The 26,168-nt window shown below is 36.7% G+C and overlaps 1 protein-coding gene across 1 annotated transcript in view; it reads right to left on the minus strand.

Moving 5' to 3' along the window:
• Window positions 1–26,168, minus strand: part of FBXL13 (F-box and leucine rich repeat protein 13) — a 165,435-nt gene that overhangs the window by 4,858 nt on the left and 134,409 nt on the right. The window contains exons 16-18 of the mRNA XM_036862957.1: window positions 18,658–18,741; window positions 8,008–8,142; window positions 2,935–3,098 (exon numbers count right to left, since the gene is read on the minus strand). Of these exons, the coding sequence (XP_036718852.1) occupies window positions 2,935–3,098; window positions 8,008–8,142; window positions 18,658–18,741 (383 nt within the window). The remainder of the gene's footprint in view (window positions 1–2,934; window positions 3,099–8,007; window positions 8,143–18,657; window positions 18,742–26,168) is intronic.

Consider the following 26,168-nt stretch of genomic DNA (forward strand, 5'->3'; position numbering starts at 1 on the left):
GTCCCTTTGCTCTTTGCTAATTATAGACTTAATGGCTCTTCTGCCTCTTTGTGTTTCAGACCCTCCTGAGTTGTGGAGACCATTGTTTGGGTCTTTCTCCCTCTTTTCCACTATGCTTTCCTTCATCTCCATTGCCTGTCTTGCTTTCCCCACAGAGGTCCATAAATTGAAAGGTTAGTTGAATACAACTGCTTCAAATGTAGACAGCTAGATTTTCCCATCAAATTTATAATCTTAGTTATTACTTATTTCTCCTTGAATTAAAGGAGCCTTTATTATGTCTCCACATGGGACTTCTGGAATCACTTCCTGGGATCCCTTCAGGCTCTGGGGTTGTAGAATGACAGCATATCTCATGCTGGAAGTGCTTCAACCAATTTGCTCATTGACCAAAAGTTTGCTACTCCCCTAGTTCAGATAGGGTGGGCTGAACAGACCTCTTTGATTTGTAAAGCTGTTGCAGTGTTTTCAGATTCCATTGAGTATGGGGGAATTTGTATATAGAACAGTTTCTTCTGAGGGCTATAATTGGATTTTAAGGGCTGCACCGTACACTTTTATGTTCAAATGGAATCAGATGTGTGGGAATACATTGCTTTGTGATTCAAAGTCATTGAACCTCTTCCCAAGAAAAATCTCCTATATCCTAACTACCAAATGTTCCATTTCACCCAGACAAAACAAAGCTCTTGCTGTTGAGGGAGTAAAAGGAAACAACTGTGCTTTTTTAGAGTGAACATAGGTAAGGGATTAGATGTCATCACGAGCTTGCGTCTTGAAGGGTCCACATACTCTGCATCACTTCCAGTTCCACCCAAGGATCCCATGGATCTAAGTGGAGAAGAAGATGCTCTACAGTCTCTAGAGCTGACCCCAAACAGCAGAATGTGGCCAGGCCTTACCACTTCTCTAATCAAAGTTTTGAAGCCCAAGTATCTTGGGAGCTCCTTGACTGACAAACAGCATCCTCTCCTAGAAGCAGGATGTCAAGACAGATGCTTCTGGAGCCTAAGTAGTCTAGCCACCCTGCCGTGGGGATAGCCCTTCTCCATTGCTAGACAAGGATAGAATCAGAGAATTCTAGGCCTCTTTCTTGCTGGATCTTAGCAGGAGTGGAGCTATAAGGGAAACTACAGTGGTTTGGCCTCTTTAGACAATGAGATGGGCAGACAAGCCAGCTCCCCTCTAGGTATTAGGGCCAAGTCTCTGTCTGCTTCTTGCTGATAGGGACAGACAGGCTTAGTGGTAGAAAACAAAATAGGCCTTTTGGCTGTCCTGGATTAGGTAAAGGAATTTTCCATAGATTCAGTTAGTTAACTAGAGTTTTGCATTGGGTTTTGGGGGCCAACCCCTAGTAGTAAAATCTTACTTGTTTTATTTTCTTTGCATATTTTTATCTAAGGACCTTGCAAGAGGAGTGGGTAGTCAAAGGCAGGAATTGGAAATTACTAGATATCTTGGGTCTTCTTGACCAAGCACCATATTTATTACACTTTAACATCCCATACCATGATTACGTTCACCATGTTTAGGATCAGAGAGGCCCTGGATAGAAAGTCTTCATTCATTCTACTTAAAATCCTACGTTTTAGAAGTTCAGTAATATTACCTCACCAAAATAATGATTGGCAAAATACAGTCAAAAGATTAGAAGCTGAACTCCTTTGTGTATTATATTAATTCATTTACTGTCATCTTGCCCAAAGTTGGCTGTTTAACGATATGACAGGGTCAGCAGGGACTTGTAGGACCTCATTTCATGGTATACACTTTAAATGAAGTTAATAATATCCATGTCAGTCATCTCCAGACCTATCAAGAAGGGCTGAGTCTCCACTCCTCTCCAAAAATTTTTAAGAACCTGCCCCCTTTTTTCTGATCCAGCTTCAGTTGGCTGCCCTCGTCCCCGGCAAGCCTGGGCCCAGTGGGAGTGCCTATTTTACAAGTAATAGTTTTGTTTTTGTTTTGTTTTTCATTTCATTTTAGCACACACATCCTTAGATCAGAAATCATTTTCTTCCTCAGGCATCAAGTGACCAGATCTCATGGTTCAGCTCATGCCAGGGCTGCTTAATTAAGAAAGTTCTTCTGTGAAATCTACATGCTTAGAACACATTATGTACTTTGTACTTGGATAATATTAATTCTTAGTATTCATTTTTCCAACCTTCAGAAAAGAACCTGACCTTCAGGGATTGGTCAAGAATTCTCATTTGAACACTCCACAGGTTACTTCAAGAGGTCAGTTAAAATACTTGCACATTTTTACTTTCAGTCAATAGAAAAAGAAATGAACAATGGAGCAAATAACTGCTTTCTATCTAAAAACTCACAGGGTGGACACCTAATACCTTCTACCTTTATAGATTGCTTATTTACCCAACTGTTATTTCACTGGAAATATTTTGTAAATTGAGTAAATAGGCATTTGGCCTGTAGCAGTCATCAGAATACCTTACTCTGAGCTCTAGATCTTAGTTAAATAACAACTGTCAAACAAATAGCTTTGGGAGAGATGGGGGCTCTTAGGATAACTGTTAGTAATTTGTACCTAATTGTGAGCTAGTTTAGTCTGATTAGTTCCTTAACCCCTAGAGGAGATTAACTGAATGGAAATATTTTGAGAGAGGAGTAGAGGAAGAGCTAGTGATTATTCTATGAGGAGCAGAGTTTAAGGCTTTGAGCATCTGCATGGTCAAAGAAGGGGAAGTACTAAGAGTAGAAGGGCTACTGGGAAAGGAATGTGAAGCCACAAAGACTATTTTAGAGGGAGCTTCCCTTGGTTCAGCCCAAAATATTGGCTTCAATTAGGTAAAAAATAAAATGAAACCTTCCTAACTCTGAAAGCCACTATGTATTATGAATGCCATGGTGACATATTCTATTTTCTCAGAAAGTAGTTTCAAAGTTTTTCATATTCAGGTACATACTTACTTGGAAATAAGTCTACAGTATAGCATCTTTAGGATCCGCAGTTGTTTGCAGCCCATCTGAAGGTTCACAAGCATTTGGTCCGTAAGCAGGATACAGCCGGAAACATCCAAAATGTGCAGGTAACGGCATTTTGCCGATAACATCTCCAATGCTGAGTCAGTAATCTAAACACACAGCCAAAGTAACTCTGATTATTCCAACAAACTCCATCCCAGGGAAGAATAGTGTATTGGTCAGTTTGGACTGCTATAACAAAATACCACAGACTAGATGGTTTAAATGGCATAAATTTATTTCTCACAGTTCTAGAGGCTGAGGAGTCCAAGATCAAGTTACCCACAGGTTCAGTGTCTGGTGAGGGCCCTCTTCCTGGTTTGTAGATGGCTACCTTCTTGCTGTAGCCTCACATGGCAGAGAGTGAGCTCTAGTTTCTTCCTATTCTTTAAGGACACTAATTCCATCATGGGGGCTCTACCCTTGTGACCTCGGTCTAAACCTAATTAACCCCCCAAAGGCTCACCTCCTAGTACTATCACATCAGGGATGAGGGTTTCAACATATGAATTTTGGAAGGACATAAACACTCAGTCCATAACAAATAGAATCAGAACCATTGCAGATTCTCTTTAACTAGCTTGTCACGTGATGAGCCTATATAACTCAAGTTAGTGATTTAAGTCTGTTTCCAGAACAAGTGGCACTAATAGAATTTGTGATCTTGCTGTTATTTTCATTTTAGAGTTCTCTGTTTGGGTTTGGAAACTTCATCAAAATTTCCCTAGTAATACCTGTCACACCAATATGAGCAACTTATGAAATGCTGCAGTAATGGGATTTAACTTTAAACTTGAAATCCACTGTAAGGCATCATCAATTTGAGAAACATAAGTTTAATGACATCACATGTTACAAAACTATAAAATATATATATCCACTGAAGTTAACCTGCAGACAGGATCAGATTGCTGTGAGAAGGGATCTGGACATCTCTGATGATTTGCTTATGGAGTAATTGGTTCTGGAAAGGGACAAGTAGGTAAGACAGATGTTTGAAGGCAGCAGGGGAGAGAAGAGTAGAAGCCACAGAGACTGCATGAATCTCACTCTGAGAATTTCTGCTCAGGGTTCCAGTATCTTGAGAGTTTGCCCAGATGTTCTGCAGAGATAATTCAACTCCACTTCTTGGATTACTTCACTTACTCAAGGTTTAGCTTTTGAATTTATAGCTGAACTGGGACTTGCTGCAAAATCAACTAGATTACTCTCCCCAAAGGAATTTTTTTCCAACTGGATTTAATTTCTTATTTTAAATGTTTGAACATTCTAAAAAACATGCCATGAGGCTAAGCTCTTGTTTTTAACATAAAATTGAATTATGCCGAAAAACCCTTCAGTTTGAAATGTATACTTTTTATGTTTGGAAAAATAGATGTCATTGTCTAATCATGCCCTGTTTCCAGAACTTTCTCAGAACCAAGGTTTAACATTGCATCTGATTCTCACAAAAATGCTTCAGACATTCCTGCTATTCTTTGTGGGTCTCTGAGGATCTGATGTCACTGGGGGTGGGGGTTAACCCTCAGAATTGTAGAGAAAAGGAAAGACAATGAGATGATGGAAAAATCCTGGATAGATAGAGCTCAGAGTGCTAGGTTTTATTGATACTGGGGGAACTGAAAAGGAGCCCAACATTTCCTGTAGATCAGAATCCCAAATGTTCAGTGACTGAGGTGATGTTTTGGGGACTTATGGGAGCTGGAAACTGGAGGTGGTGATGACTGGCCATGCTCTTAACTCCCAGATACATGGTCTTGATCTCAGTCCTACTGAGCAGAGATTATGTTATTCTCATTTTAGTGCTGGGTGGGATGAGGTCACAGTACTACTCACTGACCTTGGGGCGAGCTGGTTGAAGGGACCTTCCAGGAGATGGATAAGATGGCCATTCAAGATTGACCCTTGGGCTTTTGGGAAACCTAGCCTAGAATGATGAGCCAGACACTAATGTGTTTCATGGCTCATCAGAAGCAATGGAGCTGAAATATATTAGACAGGACCACAGCCTTATGATTTCTGAGGCTGTGAGGAGTGTTCACATTGGCCCAACTTATGGTCACTACATCTTCTGAATCAGGATACTCATTTCACCTGCATAGATGGTAAAGCTAAATCCTTCTCCCTTACATTGAGGTTCTGAAATAACTACTCCCCTTCCTTTTTCTCAGCGTAGATCTTCAGTGTAGAGTGATTCATTTTATAATATCTTACTTGTGTGATATCCTCCTTAGTTTCTAGGCTGCAAGACAATATCCACCACATGATTTATAGGAGGAACTCTCTCAGTTTTTCCTTTCCAAAAAACAAACCAAAGTGAAACGAAACAACAACAAAAAATTCTCTGCCTCAATTCCTGTTCTCATTGGAGTCTTTCCTTTTCTCATTCTCCTACTTTCCTCCCTTATTAGTGGAGCCTCTTAAAAGCCCAGTCGTCATCTGTGCCTGCTTTACAGCCAGGGCAGTTCCCAGTGAGCCATGTGTTACCCATGTGTCCGTGTGCAATGGAAGCAAGGACCCTGTGAGCCATGACTGCTCAAGCGGCAGAGGGTTCATGGTCAGTGCTGCTAGTGTCCTGAGTTCCTTGACCCAGCTCACTTCTAGAACCAGATGATGTTGACCGGAAAGGCATCTGGTTTCCCTAGTTCTAAACAAGTACACTATTGAACAAAAAGAATTTTGCTATGAATTTTTTAGATTAATGTCATGATTCACCATGTCTTTCCCACCACTGCCTCCTTTTCCTTATTGTGGCACAGTTAATGATGGAGGAATCAGGAGTTCCTAGCATCACTTTCTTAATCTACTCACCACCCAGACAAAACAACTGAGAAGCTGAATTTTTAGACTAGCTAGAATGAAGGCATCTTGAAAGTTCAGGTGATGCTTTGGTAAACAGAAGCCCATCAGTGTGCACAATAGAAGAGGACAAGGTTGTTAATAACCTTGCAATTTCTGAGGATTTTTTTAAAAGTTTTTTTAGTTTTCTTCCCTCTGAGTATTTTATTTCCTCTAAGTTTTTCCTGTTAATTTGGTTTGGTCTTTATCTTCCACTTCAGAGGCTTTTCTCTTAAGTCTACTCTCTTATGTCCTTGATGTCTGCTCATGATTAATAGTGGAGAGCTAAAAGCTGATTGGAAGGTCTGAGTGCATGATATGGGCCTTCTCTACATTAAACTTCAATGGTTTAGATGGGTTATTTGTTGGAAAATCCACATATGTCAGTATTTTTCAATCTTTCATCTTGGGCTAGTCAGAGTCCCCAGAGCTTCCAATCTGCTGCCTGGAGGGAAAGATCTGGCAACCAAATTCTGAATGCTCTGTTGGAAAAGTGCTGAATGTCTCTGCGTTCAGCATTTAGTCACTTAATTCCCATTTTCACTTTTGTACCCAAGCTCTCAATTATACATGAGTCTCCCAGCTCGGTAGCCTTCTGTTTTATTATCTGGAGAGCAGATAGTAGAGAGATTTCACTCCCCCCCTCCCAGAGGACATTTAGCAACATCTGGAGACATTTTTTATTGTTATGACTGGAGGTGTGGGGGGCTAGGTGCTACTGACATATAGTAGATAGAGGGCAAGGATTCTGTTAAACATCCTACAGTTCACAGAACAATCCCCCACTACAAAGAATGATCTGGTCCAAAATATCAATAACGCCAAGGCTGAGAAATCTGGCTCTAGGAAATACATCTCAAATCTGGTGAGAGTGGGGAGGGGCAGTTGCCCAGAGGTATGGAGTAGAGGAGGAGATCTAGAGATCTGTCTACTTCTCAAGAACTTTTAACCCAGTCTTCCTTATTTTAGCCACCCTCTTAACATAGTTCCAGAGGTACACAGTATTGCCAAGTTTGAAGATTATGGTGTAAATCCACTTTTTTCCCAGCTTTCTCTATGTTGTCTTAGGATTCAAAGCTCTCTCTGGTATGCTAAATTAGTCCATCTATTTAAAAGGTTCCAAAATTTCGTTGCTCTTGTCTCCTCTACTGTTTTCCCTATCAAAGTGGCCCCTCACCCTTCTTCTGCAGTTTTGGTAGGGTTTCAAGAGGGAACAAAATTATATGTGTATATTCAATCTGCCATATTAATCCAGAATCAGAGATCTCTATTTCTTGACATGAGGATATATGCATAGTATATTAAGAGAAAAGAAAGTAGGTTACAATGTATTTTAGAAAGTATGATTCTGTTATTTAAAAAACAAGACAAAGCACAAACCTGTAACTATTTCTAATCTCTGTACATAGAAAAGAATTCTAGAAAAATAAGTATAAAATGCAACAGTGGTTATATCCTGGTTAGTGGTATGACTTTGAATTTTTACTTTCTCCTTCACATTTTTATATGTAGTCCAAAGATTTTGCAATGAGTATATATTCCTTTCAAAGACAGATGTCAAGAAAAATTATCCAACACTTGAAAATAAGACAAAAGATGATTGCATATCCTTTCAGTGTCTTACCGGAACATTGTTTTAACAGGTCCAACTGAGAAATTCTATAAGGAATTATGCTTTTGTTTGACATACTGTTTAGTATTGATTAGGGCCCAAACTCTGTTATATTTTTGCCCAGGAGAGATGCAAATTATTTCTGTCTGGTAGGAACTATAACTCCAAGGTTATGGATTTTTTACCTTGTAGGACATTAACCAATTTTGGATTTAACCTAACAATCATATTCCAACATTCTTTCTTCAGTTCCTATAAATATCCAGTTTGATCAAATGCTCCATGAACTGACTTTACCATTTTGCTGGTTCTCTCATTGAATTAAATAAATATTTGACACATTTTTTTATTTGTATAACAGTTGTCTTTAACTTCTTGCAGATTCTACTTTGACACAAATGAAATCATAAAGCTATTTCCAATTTGGGGAAAGAAGAAAACTCTAATGAATACCTCAGACATGGCAAAGAAAACAAGTTCTCTGGTGAGTCCAACTGCTAATAGCTACCCTGCCTGGGTTCTTTGGCAATACTTCAACCTGATATGTCTGAGCTGACTCCTGCACATACCTTTGGACAGCCAGCAATGCTGAGAGATGTGAGATTAATACAATAAATGGCCAGTGCTTTAATAATCTCATCTGACAGCTGGGGGCAATAAGAGACATCCAAATGTTCCAAGATCAGTGAGCCTTTGCAGAATGCCTGCAAGAAATTCCAAAGTTAAAGGTTTTTTTTCTTTTTCTTTTTCTTAGTCTTTATTCAAATGTTGTGTACATCTATAGCCATCTTACCCATAGCAGTTTACCTAGTATGCATTTCAGTTTCTGAAATATAGATGTGTTACATTTTGTTGCAAACAAAAGCCATTATGTCCAAAATTTCTTTATAACAAAAGATACTCACACACCAGTTAACAGTTCAGTAATATTCAAATTCCTGCTAACAGAATTTGGTTTTCCTGAGGTTAGCGCTAATGGAATTTTACCCATGTGGTTAGTAATTATTAGAGTTATATTCAGTCCAATGAGTGGAGGAAAAGAAATCTGGAGATGAGAATTGGAAGGCAAACACTCTGGGGTTGACAGTATAATATAATGGAAAAAACACAGTCTTTGGAACCAGGCCGACCTGAGTTTTAATTTCATTCTACCACCTTATTAGCTTTGAAACCTTAACAAGTCACTCAATCTTTCTGAGCCTCAGTGTCCTCTTCTTCAAATTAGGGAAAATATCTACCCTCCAGCATTTTCTGAAATGCCAAAATGTTCATCTGAAATTTTTAGGGCTAGAAAAGGTCTGGAAATCATGGAAATTCTTCCCTTTATCTCAGTAGTTCTTAATTTTCATTCCTACTTTTCAGTAAAAACAAAAAACAAACAAACAAAAAACCTGAGTGATAAGAAGAATCCATGAGGAAATAATGGTCAAATTTTATAGTTCAGCAGTTATACAAGAACAAAATGATCCGCAGAAGTAAACCTAACAGTAACTGTAAAAATATCTTAAGTCAAGATGAGTAGAAATTGGAAACCATGACCAATTCAAGATAACATTAATACTAACAAGAAAAGTCCCTCCCCCAAATTACAAGAATTACAACTATCAACATGTGCTCAGTCACTCTAAAGGTTTAGCCTCATTGTGAAGCAGCTCAAATTCTTAGAGTACTAAATTAGAGACCGCGGTATATGATAGTTTACCATTTTTAGTTACAAGTATTAGATTTTAGTAATCCTAGAGGATTACTAGTAAGGCATCCCTTATTTATATGTAAAAATGGATGTCTATCAGACATTTTCCCCTCAGACCTGAGGGAAGGACCTGGGCTGTTGGATCAGTCATGGCCATTAGAATGACTCCAGAGGTAAAACCACCAGTGGGCTTCCCTCCCATTGAGTATGCCAATTTCCCCTTATTTTAGCCCTAAGGAAGACTGGAAAGAACTAGTCAGCCACCTATTTTCTTTAGTAAGTTAATAGAAGAGGGAAAGTTTCCTGGAGGGGCAATTTAGCACAGTAGATAAGACTAGGACTGTGGCATCAGATATATAGGGTTTAGAAGCCTTGCTCTGCCACTATGGGTTACTGAAACTCGCTGAGCCACAATGTCTCTTTGGGTAAAATGCAAATGATAACACCCATATCAAAGTTTAGTTGTGCAGATTATACGAAATAATATATGTACCTGATATGGTTCCTAGAACAAAGTAGATTCTCTAGCTAGCTATAAAATTGTATATACAGTGTTACTTGAGAGACAGTATAACATGCTTGGCATGTAGTAAGCACTCAGTAAATGTTAACTGTTATTGGGATTTGCATATGATACCAGTAATAATAAAGATGCACATTTGTATTGTACTTTGGAGAAAACTAAAAGATATTGGTTATTTTACCCTAAATCATCTTTTTCTGACCACAGCAACCCACAGTGATTCCTCTTTCCTTTGACCTCATACAGAACTTGTCTTTTTCAACTGATTCAGCACTTATAGTACTTGATTCATTCCTGTTTTGTGGCTAAATTTATATGGAGATTTGTTTCCTCTAGCAACTAAGTGATGTCAAAAATTGGAAGGAGCAGCTTGTCAGGAAATATTGAGGTCCCTGCCATTGGAGATAATCAAGCATAGAGGGCACAGCTAGTGTGGTGCAGAGGGAAATCTAGCTTTAAAGGATTGGAATTGGTGGTCTTGAAGCTCAGCTCAGATTCAACAGGTTTTTCAATTAGAATGCAATAAGTCTCTGAGAGGTACTGTCTGGAACCCTGCTAGCTTTTTATACCCCTTTCACAAGCATCATATTTAGAATACAGTAAGTTGTCAATAAATACTAGTTGCTTGCTCAATCCTTTATGGGTATCTTCAAGGATATAAAGAATTGTTTTAATAATACAGGAATTCTTATGTTGCAAGGGGTAGGATAACATTGTTTTCTATTTAGAGAATGGTTAGAGTTCAAGGAACCAGAGAAAATGTAAAGCAAGAAGGAATATTTAAACAATAAGAGTAGTTTATTGAAAGATGAAACAAGCTTCAAAGGGAAATTCAAGGCTCTTGGTGTCTGCAAACCCTTTTCAGTAGCATCTGTCAATATCTTGGACTGCTTGAATCAGTTCTGCTTTAAGCCTTTTTTAAAGCTCTGATATTCTTTGAAGTTAAACTTTCTCAGAGGTTTTAAATTAAGAATAACTTATAAAAATGATTACAAGGTCTATGATACATTCATGGTAGCATTCTCACTCATGGAAAATCTGAGGCACAAAGATTAGTCCAAGGCATTGTGCTTGGCATAAATCAGTGCAGATCTGAGAAATAAGTCAGAACTTTTCCTCTCTTATAATTCATATTTTTCTTTAGAGACATGTAAGTCGTATTAAGTACTTAAGTCTGCAGGCATGTTTCACATAATCATTCATGAAATTCCATTTCTGCCCTACTGATAAGATTATTATATGCTCTTCTGGCTACAGTGTTACAGAATCACACATATATCAATGCTGTTGATTTTTTTTTCTTGGAAAATGTTAGACTGAGATTCTTAATCTTTTATAGTGAAAATGGAGAGAAAATCAAAAATTACCAAGATTGACTTCCATCCCATGTATCAACCAATTTTGCTGTGGGTTAACAATCTTGAAGACAACTTCCAAATCGCTTAGTGAATTAAATAATTTCTTCTCTGTTTCTTATGAGCTGAGTCACAGTATGGGGGCTTAATGACTGCATTCTTAAGTTGGGTATGTAGAAGAGACTGAGTTTCACTAACATTTACTGACTTTCACAATAATGTGCTTCTGCCAAAATCCTGATTTAAACCACCTCGACGGGTGGCAGCTCCCAGTCTCAAAAAAGCTCACCTCATGGTGCATACTGATAACACCATCTCTTGACTATTTGCCTCATTACATTCTGATTAATCCTGCTACCAACTTCTGTTTGGGGGTGGGGTGGGGTTTCCTATTGATAATTACAGAAAAATCTTGTGCTATCAAGAACCATTTTCTGTAATGAAGACTATTTTGTGCTGCTTCAAAGGCTGAAATACAACTTCCACAATTCTAAGTTATAAACTGAATTCATAACTACAGTATCTCAAATATCCTTTCGACCACAACACTATGAGACTAGATATCAGTTACAGGAAAAAAAACTGTAAAAACATATAAACATATGGTGGCTAAACAATACACTGCTAAATAACCAAGAGATCACTAAAGAAAGAGGAAATCAAAAAATACCTAGAAACCAATGACAATGAAAACATGATGACCCAAAACCTATGGGATGCAGCAAAAGCAGTTCTGAGAAGGAAGTTTATAGCAATACAATCCTACCTCAAGAAACAAGAAACATCTCATGTAAACAACCTAACCTTACACCTAAAGCAATTAGAGAAGGAAGAACAAAAAAACCCCAAAGTTAGCAGAAGGAAAGAAATCATAAAGATCAGATCAGAAATAAATGAAAAACAAATCAAGGAAACAATAACAAAGATCAATAAAACTAAAAGCTGGTTCTTTGAGACAATAAACAAAATTGATAAACCATTAGCCAGACTCATCAAGAAAAAAATGGAGAAGACTCAAATCAATAGAATTAGAAATGAAAAAGGAGAAGTAACAACTGACACTGCAGAAATACAAAGGATCGTGAGAGATTACTACAAGCAACTATATGCCAAAAAAATGGACAACCTGGAAGAAATGGACAAATTCTTAGAAAAGCACAACCTTCCAAGACTGAACCAGGAAGAAATAGAAAATATAAACAGACCAATCACAAGCACTGAAATTGAAACTGTGATTAAAAACCTTCCAGCAAACAAAAGCCCAGGGCCAGATGGCTTCACAGGTGAATTCTATCAAACATTTAGAGAAGAGCTAACACCTATCCTTCTCAAACTCTTCCAAAATATAGCAGAGGGAGGAACACTCCCAAACTCATTCTATGAGGCCACCATCACCCTGATACCAAAACCAGACAAAGATGTCACAAAGAAAGAAAACCACAGGCCAATATCACTGATGAACATAGATGCAAAAATCCTCAACAAAATACTAGCAAATAGAATCCAACAGCACATTAAAAGGATCATACACCATGATCAAGTGGGTTTTATCCCAGGGATGGAAGGATTCTTCAATATACACAAATCAATCAATTTGATACACTGTGTTAACAAATTGAAGGATAAAACCCATATGATCATCTCAATAGATGCAGAAAAAGCTTTCAACAAAATTCAACACCATTTATGATAAAAACCCTCCAGAAAGTAGGCATAGAGGGAACTTACCTCAACATAATAAACCCCATATATGACAAACCCACAGCCAACATTGTTCTTAGTGGTGAAAAACTGAAACCATTTCCACCAAGATCAGGAACAAGACAAGGTTGCCCACTCTCACCACTATTATTCAACATAGTTTTGGAAGTTTTAACCACAGCAATCAGAGAAGAAAAAGAAATAAAAGGAATCCAGATCAGAAAAGAAGAAGTAAAACTGTCACTGTTTGCAGATGACATGATACTATACATAGAGAATCCTAAAGATGCTACCAGAAAACTACTAGAGCTAATCAATGAATTTGGTAAAGTAGCAGGATACAAAATTAATTTACAGAAATCTCTTCCATTCCTATACACTAATGATGAAAAATCTGAAAGAGAAATTAAGGAAACACTCCCGTTTACCATTGCAACAAAAAGAATAAAATACCTAGGAATAAACTAACCTAAGGAGACAAAAGACCTGTATGCAGAAAACTATAAGACACTGATGAAAGAAATTAAAGGTGATACAGACACATGGAGAGATATACCATGTTCTTGGATTGGAAGAATCAACATTGTGAAAATGACTCTACTACCCAAAGCAATCTACAGATTCAATGCAATCCCTATCAAACTACCACTGGCATTTTTCACAGAAAAATATTTCACAATTCGTATGGAAATACAAAAGACCCTGAATAGCCAAATCGATCTTGAGAAAGAAAAACGGAGCTGGAGGAATCAGGCTCCCTGACTTCAGACTATACTACAAAGCTATAGTCATCAAGACAGTATGGTACTGGCACAAAAACAGAAATATAGATCAACGGAACAGGATAGAAACCCCAGAGATAAACCCACGCACCTATGGTCACCTTATCTTTGATAAAGGAGGCAAGAATATACAATGGAGAAAAGACAGCCTCTTCAATAAGTGGTGCTGGGAAAACTGGGCAGCTACATGTAAAAGGATGAAATTAGAACACTTCCTAACACCATACACAAAAATAAACTCAAAATGGATTAAAGACCTAAATGTAAGGCCAGACACTATAAAACTCTTAGAGGAAAACATAGGCAGAACACTCTATGATATAAATCACAGCAAGATCCTTTTTGACCCACCTCCTAGAGAAATGGAAATAAAAACAAAAATAAACAGATGGGACCTAATGAAACTTAAAAGCTTTTGCACAGCAAAGGAAACCATAAACAAGGCGAAAAGACAACCCTCAGTATGGGAGAAAATATTTGCAAATGAAGCAACTGACAAAGGATTAATCTCCAAAATATACAAGCAGCTCATGCAGCTCAATATCAAAAAAACAACCCAATCCAAAAATGGGCAGAAGACGTAAATAGACATTTCTCCAAAGAAGATATACAGATTGCCAACAAACACATGAAAGGATGCTCAACATCACTAATCATTAGGGAAATGCAAATCAAAACTACAATGAGGTATCACCTCACACCGGTCAGAATGGCCATCATCAAAAAATCTACAAACAATGAATGCTGGAGAGGGTGTGCAGAAAAGGGAACCCTCTTGCACTGTTGGTGGGCATGTAAATTGATACAGCCACTATGGAGAACAGTATGGAGGTTCCTTGAAAAACTAAAAATAGAACTACTTATGACCCAGCAATCCCACTACTGGGCAAAGACCCTGAGAAAACCATAATTTAAAAAGAGACATGGGGCTTCCCAGGTGGCGCAGCGGTTGAGAATCTGCCTGCCAATGCAGGGGGACACGGGTTCGAGCCCCGGTCTGGGAAGATCCCACATGCCATGGAGCAACTAGGCCCGTGAGCCACAACTACTGAGCCTGCACATCTGGAGCCTGTGCTCCGCAGCAAGAGAGGCCGCGATAGTGAGAGGCCCGCGCACCGCGATGACGAGTGGCCCCGCTTGCCGCAACTGGAGAAAGCCCTCGCACAGAGGCAAAGACCCAACACAGCCATAAATACATAAATAAATAAATAAATAAATTTAAAAAAAAAATTATTCCTTCTAAGAGCATATTCTGAATCTCCTTACCATAGGAAAAAGAGCCTTGCCATTTACATAGATATTTAACTTTTAAAGTATAAACAAAAGATAATTCTTTAACAAACTAATTTTTATTTGTCTTGAATATTGACCATCATTTATTTGGTGTTAGCCCAGAAATAAATAATCTTATAACATCTCTATACACAATTTGGGCGTAATAAATATCCACACACATTGACATATTCATGTAGTCTAACAACCGCTTAGATGTGTACATATATTTAATTTACACACATGTACTAGACAATTAGGTATATACTTACATGTAGTTACATGTAAATATATGTAATCTAACATATGCTAAAACTTGTAAATATTTAATTTGCACACATACTACACATAGGTATACATTTACATACGTACTTACATGTAAACACACACAGGCATATTTTCAGTACGTACACACATGTGTAAGTCCTTGTGGTGAGACATAACTAAACCTGATTCTCTCCTCTTTAGTGCTGTTTCTTAATCAACTACCTCAACATATGAAAACTGAAATAATAAAACTTTTGTCAATCTCCAAGGTTTTCACTCTCAAATAACCTGCATAAAGAAAAATATGCACATTCATATGTATGGATATTGCATTAATGTATTTATAGCATACTTCATTCCCCAAAAAAGGGAATGAGAAATAAAAACTAGATTAAGGGAATATAAAAAGCAACTAGAGTAAATAATTTTATTTATTCCTTTTGTTTGATCCAAACAACTTAATAAGACAGAGCTTCCAATTTATTTGTATTGTAACATCCCAGTTAGACCAGTTTTTTGCCAAACTTTGACAGTCTGTTACTTAAATTCGCAAAATGCTCAAGGAATAAGTTTCTTAAGAAATCCTCAATTATGACTGTATCAAACATTGCTTCCAAAATAAATGTGTCTTTCAAGAGCACCAAATAATTTTAGTTTAACATGATTGTTGAATGTCTAATGTTCTCAGAACAAAACTAAAGTTGAGGAAAGTAATTAAAACCAGATCCTAAAAAGTCAATACATTTGAGGCTCCAGACACTCAAACTGCATGTGCTGTGGTTTCCAGTAAAACTAAAATGAGGTAATTTTTTATTCCTATTATGTTCATGATTTGTGCAAAACCAAATCAGGGTAAAAATGCTCTCCTCCTTTTTCTCATTAAATCATTATGTAGTTTTCAATGTTTTAAGCTAAAAAGAAAATCTCCTATAGTTACCTTCTAAAGTAATAAGAAAAAATTTCCTGATAAATTTAGGATAACCTAAACATCTCAGTTTAACCACCTTAGTTTATTCTCTTCCCCCTCTCTTGTAAATCCAGATAAGGAATTGTGAAATTGGCTTATGTGTCACTTTCTCCTCCCCCTTCTTTGTTTCATCTCTTTTGGAACTTAGTAATTGGGCTGGAGGAGGGAAGGAGGAGAAGGATTACCACATGCCCAGAAGTGTGAACCTTGGAACCTTGGAAGAGGTAAAATGAGGTTAAATGCCACAACACTCGAGTGCACACACACACACACACTCTCCAAAAGCAAGGAGGAGAAAAAGAGGGATGATGAGAAAGAGAAAAAATTTTTTTCATGAACTTGAATAGAACAGCTGATCTTATGCAACTAATAATTAAATAATTCTGTATTTCCATGTGCTTGTATTCCCCCTGTTTTATTTTCTTTAAGTCACTGAAAATCAATACATACCAATTTTTAAAAGGTTACATTTTTTAAAGCTACGCCAAACTCAGCTGTATGATCATATAGTTAGCATATGGGTAAACGCTTTCATCTAAAATCTCAGAGCACCTAAAAATAGTATGATTTTTCAGGCTCCAAAGAATGAAAATAAAAAGGCCTGGAACCTGTAGGCTCAGAGATAAATGGCAGAAAGCACTGGCTTCCTGATACGTAGCCTCAGACTTTGGTCAGCCCTCTCTCTCATCCAAAGAAGCATTTTAAAATTAATAAGTGATGGATATTAAGAGGCCATGTATGTCATCACCATGGTAGGTTTTAATACTTCTAAATGATTTGTAGTTGTTGATCAAATGTGACTGATCACCATATAAGAAATATAACCCAGTATTAGAAATGTTAACACTTAACCTTTTTATTTTAATAAACTTTATTCTATCACCTTGTCAAAGACCTTTTGAAAGCCTGACTAGATCATATTCATGGATAAAGTTTTATGTAAATGCATGTTTAATCCTTAAATGAACTGCAGTAGGTAAATCATGGTTTAGCCTTACAGGAACCTCTTGGCTTTTTCTTCTAGTAGGTTACATGCATTATAACCCCTTTTGTTATTGTAGAGTTACAGTCTTGTCCTATATGCAAGTTGTTAGTCCTCTCTGGGATCTTTGTTTTGAAAGATAGTGTTTGTTCTTTTTAACTCTATACAATTGAATGTACTACTAGGTAGATTTCTTAGGAACCTGCTAGAACCTTCGGAACCAGGGTCTGAAACTGGGGGAAATTGACATTGCTTGACACTAATGCCTCTAAAAGGAGACTTCTTAATGGTGTTACATTTTCCTCTTAAGTACCATTACATTGTCCAGATGCAATGAAATACAGCAAAAATCATTTGAAAACAATTTTTCCCACTGTCATGTTGCCAATCAACCATTTAGAACAGCAGTTCTCCACTTCTACTCTTCATTTCTGTAAAACTAGATTAGTTAGATTAGTTTGCTGAGATGGCATAGGACTTTGGACTAATCATTTAAGCCCTCTGGGCCTTAGTTTCCTCACTTGTAAAATTACAGAGTGGTTTAAATGGTACTAAGATTCCTTGAGCTTCAGAACACTAGAATTCTATGCTAAAGTCTAGAGCACCGTTTGGTCTGGCCCTCTCTATAGCCCACCAGTTCGTATAATATTTTAACACTCTCCTATTAGTAATGTTAGAACTTGCAAAGTCTATTTCAAATTCATGGAAGAGAGCTTAACTTCAAGTCTGCCATGCTCTGGTGGACTTCTCAGCTATCATTTGCAGTATCTTTCCACATGTGAGATAAATCCTTTTTTCTCAACAAGGATTTCTATTAAAAAAATTTTTTTTCTGAGTTAGCCCCAGTTTTTCATAAATGCTTGGGGTTTTGAACTCTCAGGATACTTTAAATGGAGTTTCTGATGCATTTAACAGTTTCCGCATTCCTAGATTATTAGTTCCCTTTAAGAATGTTATCTTCCATTATTTTACTAATAAGTAACCAGATTTTGCCCTAGTTCAATACATGTGTGACATATGATTGCAACTTTTCTTCTTTTAACAGCAAATTGAGTTGCTTAATGTTGTGATAAACATTACATGTGGCTTACTCACAATAGCTACTTTATGACTTCCTATATATCACTCAACATGACGTCTAGGAAATTTACTTCTCATGAGTTCTTAAAGTACCATTTGAGCACATAATCATTTATCCTATCCAGTTACTTATCTCATGCTTTCCATCCTGGTAAACTATGCTACCAACTATGTTTGAGTAACTCAAGTCCCTAATTGTTAAGTACCTGGTGTAGGTTTTCAAAGTCCCCCAATTGTTATGGTTAGATGATATAACACAGATTATCTACAGAACACTTCCATTATATGAGAAGACTTTCACCACATTGCAGTTCATCATTCTACAAGTAAAATGTCAACCTATCCCTAGTTAATCCTGTAAGTCTGACATCTGGAAGGGAGAGAGTAGACAAGAAAAATGGGAAAGCAAACCTCTCAGTCACCTTGGGCTGTGGAGACCTGACTATTGGCAGATGTTGATCTTGGCTCAACCAAGATCACATATGTATTGTTACAATTCCAATCCACTTCTTTTTTCTGTTATGACCTACAAAGATTATTTGATTTGTGCTTAATTTTCAATCTTAATTCTTTAACAAAAAACTGTAATTATCTTACCTGAATTCCAATATCGGTGATTTTATCACACTCAGATAGAGAAAGTTCCTTTAATTTTTTATGCCTGGAAAGTGTCATCAAACCCTAAAAATGTTTAATATAAAGATTATTTGATGATTATAGTTTAGTATGGAAGGTATATTTCCAATAAGATAACAATTATGCAAACTAAAAAAATTTAGCTTCTGTCTTATATTTCTTTACACTTAACAAATCATAAAATCACTTTGGTTAGACAACATTGTTAAATAAAATTTTCAGGTTGTCTCTAATGTTTTACAAAGTGTTAGAAATCCAAGAGCCAGGAAACTTCTTATCTTGCCTTCTGTTTCCAGGTAAATGTTATACGAATCAATATAAAGAAACCTTAAAGACCCCTAAGCTTACAGCTTTGTTTTGAAGACACTTCATGTGGCTAATGAATCTATTTATCAATAAATTCTTTTTTATGCCTAATCTAAACATCTGAAAATCTTTAGCTCATTTTATTATGTTTAACTGCTTGGAGGGAGAAGAAACATCTTTATATAAAGGCCTATAGACAGATAATCATTCATCAATAGCTCAGTTCTTTTTTCAGGTTAAAAGCTTTGTTTCTTTTTATTTAAAAAAAAATAGATTGTACTTTTAGCCCTTCATTTTTTTATGTGTGGTTTTGCTGGCCCATTTCTCCGTACCTTCCCGCCCTAAACTGGCACAACATTCAGATAAGGAACTGATTAATGTGCATTATAGATGCCATCCTCCTGTTTTGCATTCAGGATCATATTACTTTTCTATTTCTGTTAGATATGCTTCCTAGACCATTTTCCTCATTCTCTGGTCCCAGAGCTGGCTGGCGGGGAAAATGCCAGAAATGGTATATGATTTGTCCTTTTTACATTTTATTTGCAGGACTGGTTTACATTTTATTGGTCGTAAAAACCACATTTGGATTGTAATTGAGAATGGGTCCTGCAAATATTATATCCCGCTTTTTTCACTGATGTACATATTATGCCCTTTCATTTTTCAAAAACAAAATCCAGATCAAGGAGAAAAGTGCTTGAAATTCTGCTTCATTGAAGTCACTGTTTAAATTGCAATTTCTAATTTCATTTAACAGTCCTGTGCACCACACAAAAATAAAATCACTCCGTTTATTCTTTTAATTTTATTGCAAATGTGGATTCTTTTGCTAGGAGCACATTATGTTTTCTGTCTCCTTATTTCAAAACAAAGAATGGGCAAACCCTGTGAAGCCATCACACATGGTCTGGGTTCCAGATGTGGATACTGTTTTATTCATGTTAAAAGAATTGGAGTTTAGATACTACCCCAACAGAAACTAAATTGTTTGAACAAAAATATCAAGTAAGAGATGCAAAGTTTTTCTCTTTGCCCTGTACTTGATAATAGCTAAATATGTTTTATTATTCTATTATTCTTGATCATAGCTAAATATGGAATTTGTCTTATGAAACTTTCTCTGAATAGTTTCTCTGAAGTTTTCACTTTTTTTTTTTATGTCTATGTAGCCATGTTAGAATTTTTTTAAGATGAGCTGTAATGAAGTATACTTGCTAAGTACGACATTTAACAGACTATAATATCTTTACCATTTTGTTCAAAATTACTTAAAAATATTATTAATTAATATTAAAATGGAATGCCACATTTCATCACTATGGTTGTTCATTAAAGTGTATGGCCTCAAAATTTAATTAATTAAATATCATTAGCCATTAAGTAAATACAAATCAAAACCACAGTGAGATACTAAATACTACATACCTACTAGGATGGCTATAATTAAAAGGACATAATAAGAAGCCTTGGCATTGTGAAGCTTATAAATGCTCCAAATTAGAAGGTGAAGCAAGTGATGGTTCCAACATTTTACAGTCTTTCTTTATACCTTAGAAAGTCTTAAATCTCAGGTCTAGGCAAAATTCATTCATTCTTAATTCATCATTCGATAAATATTTATTTAGCATGTATTATATTGTTCAGGCTCTGGGATAGAAGCTGGGAGTATAAAGGTCAATGAGGTGCAGTGTTTACTCTCAAGGAGCCCATAGTCTGGCATTAAAGACAGACATGTACACTAGATCATTACAACCCTGTGAAAGGTAAATACTGTGCACAGTGGCCAAACCAAAGAGGAAAGATGAGGGCACTACTTTGGATTAGAGAAGACTGCATGGAGGAGAGTCATGAGTGGGGAAGTGTAAATTGCCAAGAAAGCTACAGAGGGAAGGACATTCTAGGCTGAAGGAGCAGAATGTGCAAAAGCATTGAGGTATGAAATAGTATGGCATGTGTATGGAACTATATAGCATGGCATGATTAGATTTACATGGATTTTTTAAAAATCTGATCTAAGAATTTCTCTTAAGAAACTACAGCGTTTTGTTTTTGTTTTGTTTTGTTTAATACCTTGTTAAGTGCTTGGGGGGAAAAGTCCTAGGGGTTGGCTGTGCCAAGCTTTTCTGGGAGGGATAAAAAGAGGAAAGTGGGAGGACAAGACAAAAAAAGAAGCAAAGAGGAGCCAACAAGATGGAGTGACTGGGCCTCAGTGGGGCAAAGAGCAGGTGGATACTTAAATTTTCAGGGAAGTTGTAGCATCATGAAAATGTAAATCCTCCTTCATCTCCCTCAAAAGTCAGCCAAACTCACGAATGCTTTGCAGGAAAGGTTCTGGTTTATTTTCCCAAAATTTAGAAGGGGCTAAATTTTGTAATCAGGTAAAATGCAAAGGAAAGCAGATGGTGTGGTAGCCTGGAGAAGTCACTAGCATTGCAGGTTGTATGAGAATGCGAAGCTCTAGGAATTCATAGGAATCCTGGGGAGCACTTTGCTCCTTCATAGGCCATGGAATTGAGAGACCTGGATCTTAGGGGTCCAGGCGTCCCTAGTGGAAAATTGACTTATATTGTAGCTCTGGTCCATTGAAGGGAGTGTCAAGACTTAAGACTCAAAAGGAAGCAGACACCAAGCCATGAGAGCCTTGTACATTATTCTGGAATGTGGATTTTATCCTATGCAACATTGTTAAACAAAACTTTCCCTCCTTAGGGAATAAGTGACAATAAAGCAAAAAGAATGAGGATGTGTTTCAAAAGAGGTATAGAGACCACAGGGCAGGGGGTGATTGCTTTTAGTTGGAAGGAATAGGTGACAGTCTAGAAGAGACTTTCACAGAGGAAGAAGAATCTGAATTAAGCCTTAAAGTCTGGGTAAGATTTTGACAAAGGAATAGGAACAGTGTTTCAGACTGAGGAAGCAGCATGAACAAAGGCTTCATTTGGAAAGTGTGAGTTGTTTGGGAAATAGTTCAGATTGGGGTCACTGGGAGTAGTAGGTGGGAACACTGCACCCTGCCAGGAACAGATGGATGTACACCAGATAGTTGGGAGCAAACAAATCCTTTGAAAACTGTTCTTTGTCTCCCCCAATTTTACATCTGGAATTGTTTAGCTGATGTAGATAGACATCAGCAATGAACGAGTTACCAAATGTTGGACTGGTATGTGTGTCTCTGTGTACTTACTATATGACTGAGTCATACTACTCCAGGCTTAAAATATCACCAACATAAACATAAAACATACCTCCCCCAACTCTTTATTTTGAAAATATTCAAATCTACAGCCAGGTTCAAAGAATGGTATAATGAACACTTATATATCCTTTACCTAAATTCACCAATTATAAATACTTTGCCACATTTTGCTTAATTGCTGTGATAGTTTACTGATATTTATGTGTGAATATAGTTTTATATGTATATATAATATATATATTTTAAATTCATATGTGTAGTGTGAACCATTTGAAAATAAGTTTCAGATATCATGATGCTTTACCTCTAAATATTCTATATGCATATTCCTAGGAATAAGGACATTTTCCTATGTAACTATATAGGATTATGTATATATAATATGATACCGAAGATTAACAGTACTACCATACTATACAATATAGAGTCAGTATTCAAATTTGCTTTTTATCCAGTCCTCAGAGTTCACACATTGCATTTGGTTGCATGTCTCTTTAGCCTTTTTTTTTCTTTAAATATTGTCTTTCAAGATCCCAGGCCAGCCATTACATAAAATGTCCCACATTCTGGATTTGTCTGACTGTTCCTTATGATTAGATCCTAGGTAAACATTTTCTGTAAACTACCTAGGTGCTGTTTCATTAGAACTGTATTTTTCGTCTTTATTTAATAAATAATCCATGATGTGATCCTTTGAGACCACATGAATTCCCTGTTTCCCAACAACCTTTCAGTCAATGATTTGAGCATTAATTGATGATCCTTGCATAAATCAGTTATTTTGTTGAAAGTTGCAAGATGCTGAGTTTTCTGATTCTATCTTTCCTTCTAAATATAGAATCTGTTATTCATTTAAACCTTTTTTTCCATCACTCTTTCCCTTATTTCCTGCTGAATAGTTTGAAAGGTACTTTGAACAAAAGATTATTTTAGACATAACAACTAGCTGTCCCAGTTAATTTGTTGTGTTACCTATTAACAACCTTTTTCATTAAGATATAATTAACATATAACATTATATTAGTTTTAGGTGTACATATAGTGATTCAGTATTTGTATATATCGTGAAATGACCATCACGATAAGTCTGTTTAACATCTGTCACCATATATAGTTACAATTTTTTTTTCTTGTGTTGAGAACTTCTAAGATCTCTCTTAGCAACTTTCAGATATACAATACATTATTATTAACTGTAGTCACCATGCTGTACTATACATCCCATGACTTATTTATTTTATAACTAGAAGTTTGCACCTTTTAGCCCCCTTCACCCATTTTGCCCACACCCCACAACCCCACCTCCGCCAATTACCAATCTCTTCTCTGTGTCTATGAGGTTTTTGTTTGTTTGTTTTTAGATTCCACATATAAATGAGATCATACAGTATTTATCCCTCTGTGTCTGACTTATTTCACTTGGCATTGTGCCCTCAGGGTCCATCCATGTTATCACAAATGACAAGATTTCCTTCTTTTTTATGGCTAAATATATATATACACCACATTTTCTTTATCCAGTCATCCATCAATGGACACTTTGGTTGTTCCCATGTCTTGGCTATTGTAAATGATGCTGCAATGAACAGGGGGGTTACATATATCTTTCTAAATTAATGTTTTCATTTCGTTTGGATAAGTACCCAGAAGTGGAATTGCTAGATCATCTGATAGTTCTATTTTTAATTTTTTGAGGAACCTTCATACTGTTTTCCATAGTGGCTACACCAATTTACATTCCTACCAACAGTGCACAAACAGTCCCGTTTCTCCACATTCTCACCAACACTTGTTATTTCTTATTTTTTTGGTAATAGCCATTCTAACAGGCAATAGTCTTTTAATTTTCCCAAACTCCTGTTAAGTGCATTTACAAAATGGAGTTACTGTTTTGCTTGGTGTAATTATGTTGTTTGTTGGCAAAAGATGACACACTGAGGAAAATAAAAACATGAGTATTTTGCCCTATTACAAGACTAAATATTTGGTCATAATTAAAAAACAAGTTTTATATATTGTTAAGAGGAAACCTTGTTAATTGGCTTCACAATCTGAAAGATTTAGTCTTTACAACTTGCACATGGCTTTTCTTCTGAGAGTCTGTGCTTTTAGAAAAAGTCTGGAAGATGGTCTAGGCATTATGGAATACTAACTTTAGAATAAAATACAATGTAGTTTATCTGATAGCCACAAACCATCCTTGTTTATGGTATGTTTCAGTTTAGAAACTGTCAACACTTTAATACAGGCACACCAGAACAGTAAATAAGCATAAATAAATTTTATAATCTGTTCTGCATATGATTAAAGAAAGTCTCTTGAAAGAATCTGTATAAAATTACATAAGACTGCATAGTTTGTCCAACTTTTAATTCATTTTTTCTTAAATACTCTTTATAAGCAGTAGCTTATAGGCTTTCAATATTAAAACACTAAAACAAACCTCTCTTCCATAGTCATGAGATAAGCCATTGTAAAGGTATGGAGAAAATATGACAAATGATTAATAACTACATTATTATAAGGAGTTCATACAAATTGGCAGGAATATTGAGACCCCTCAGTATATAAATGACTAAAGAATATAAACAGAAAATTCACATAAGAAAAAATACAATCACAAAGATAAACAAATATAGGGGGGAAATTTCTCTAGCTGAGAAATATATAAATATAATCTATACAATTTAGGATATTTAATATTTGAATATAGGATGTTGGAAAATACATTCTATGAAATAAGATGGAATGAGGTACCCAGGAGTCTAGGATACTGAGGACCTTGATGTAATTATTGGGGGTGTAGATCATGAGAAATCTAAAAAGAACAAAAGGTCCCTAACAGCAAACATAAGAAGCCTCCTTTCTTGCTGCTTTTTTTTTGTGGGGGGGGGGGTAAAATGGGATATAAGTTGTTGTGATAGAGGGGATACAGTTAGAAGGTGTTGTTGAAAATCCTTTGTGTAAATTTTCTGCTTTCAGTAATGCTTAAATTGTAATATACGGAATGCCTATGATTCCTTGTCAAACATACTGAGAAACAAAACAAAACAAAGGGGAAGATTCTGAAGTCAAATGGGTGTCTGTCTTTTTTGTCAACCAGGACCAAATGAGCTCTGAGTCAGGAGAGATGTGTCCTGGTACTGGATTGAAACATGTTGAAATGGAATTCAGTATCTTGTGTCCAAGTCCTAATCCTTTTCTTAGGATTCTTTTCCTGGTTAATGGTACCACCATGTCCACAACTGACCAAATAAAAACCTGGATATTATCTGTGTCTACTCCTCTCCCCACTGCTCCCCATATCCAATCAATCACCAAGCCCGCCCTACCTATACTACCTCCTAAAAATCTCTTATGCATGCCTCATCTGCCACCACAATCAAAACCTCATTATTTCTAGTGTCATTGCAATACCTTTCCCATTCTTAAATAGATCTCCCTTACTGTTATGTCTCTGTGCCCAAATCTGTATGAGTCCTACTCAGAGTTCTTCAGTGGCTCCCATTGCATATAGCACAGTCTGAATCGCTTTGCGAGGCCATGCACATTCTGCCCTCCACCTCTTTCTCCATCCTCATCTCCTGCCACATCCTCTGTCTTCTTAGGCCATGCTATGACAATACAAAGTCACCTGTGGATCCCCCGACATATAACCCTCTGTCATGTCTCTATGCCTTCCCCCCTGCTTCTTCCTTCATTGAGAATGCCCTTCTCTTCTTTACCTCACAAACACCTACTGAAGCTCTTAGCTGCGCCTCAAAAGCTGAAGAGCATCTCCTGACTCCTTCACAGAGACAAAAGCGCTCACTTTCCAACTCATCCATGCTGCCAAGATGCAGTACAGTGCACATATCTCCATAACAGCAAATATACCTCATTATGTCATAATTCCAATAAATTATTGCTAAGATGTATTGAGTGTTTACCATGTGCCAGACACTATGTTAAGCAGTTTACAGATCCT

This window comes from Balaenoptera musculus, chromosome 9, assembly GCF_009873245.2.
Source record: "Balaenoptera musculus isolate JJ_BM4_2016_0621 chromosome 9, mBalMus1.pri.v3, whole genome shotgun sequence".
NCBI classification, from domain to species: Eukaryota; Metazoa; Chordata; class Mammalia; order Artiodactyla; family Balaenopteridae; genus Balaenoptera; species Balaenoptera musculus.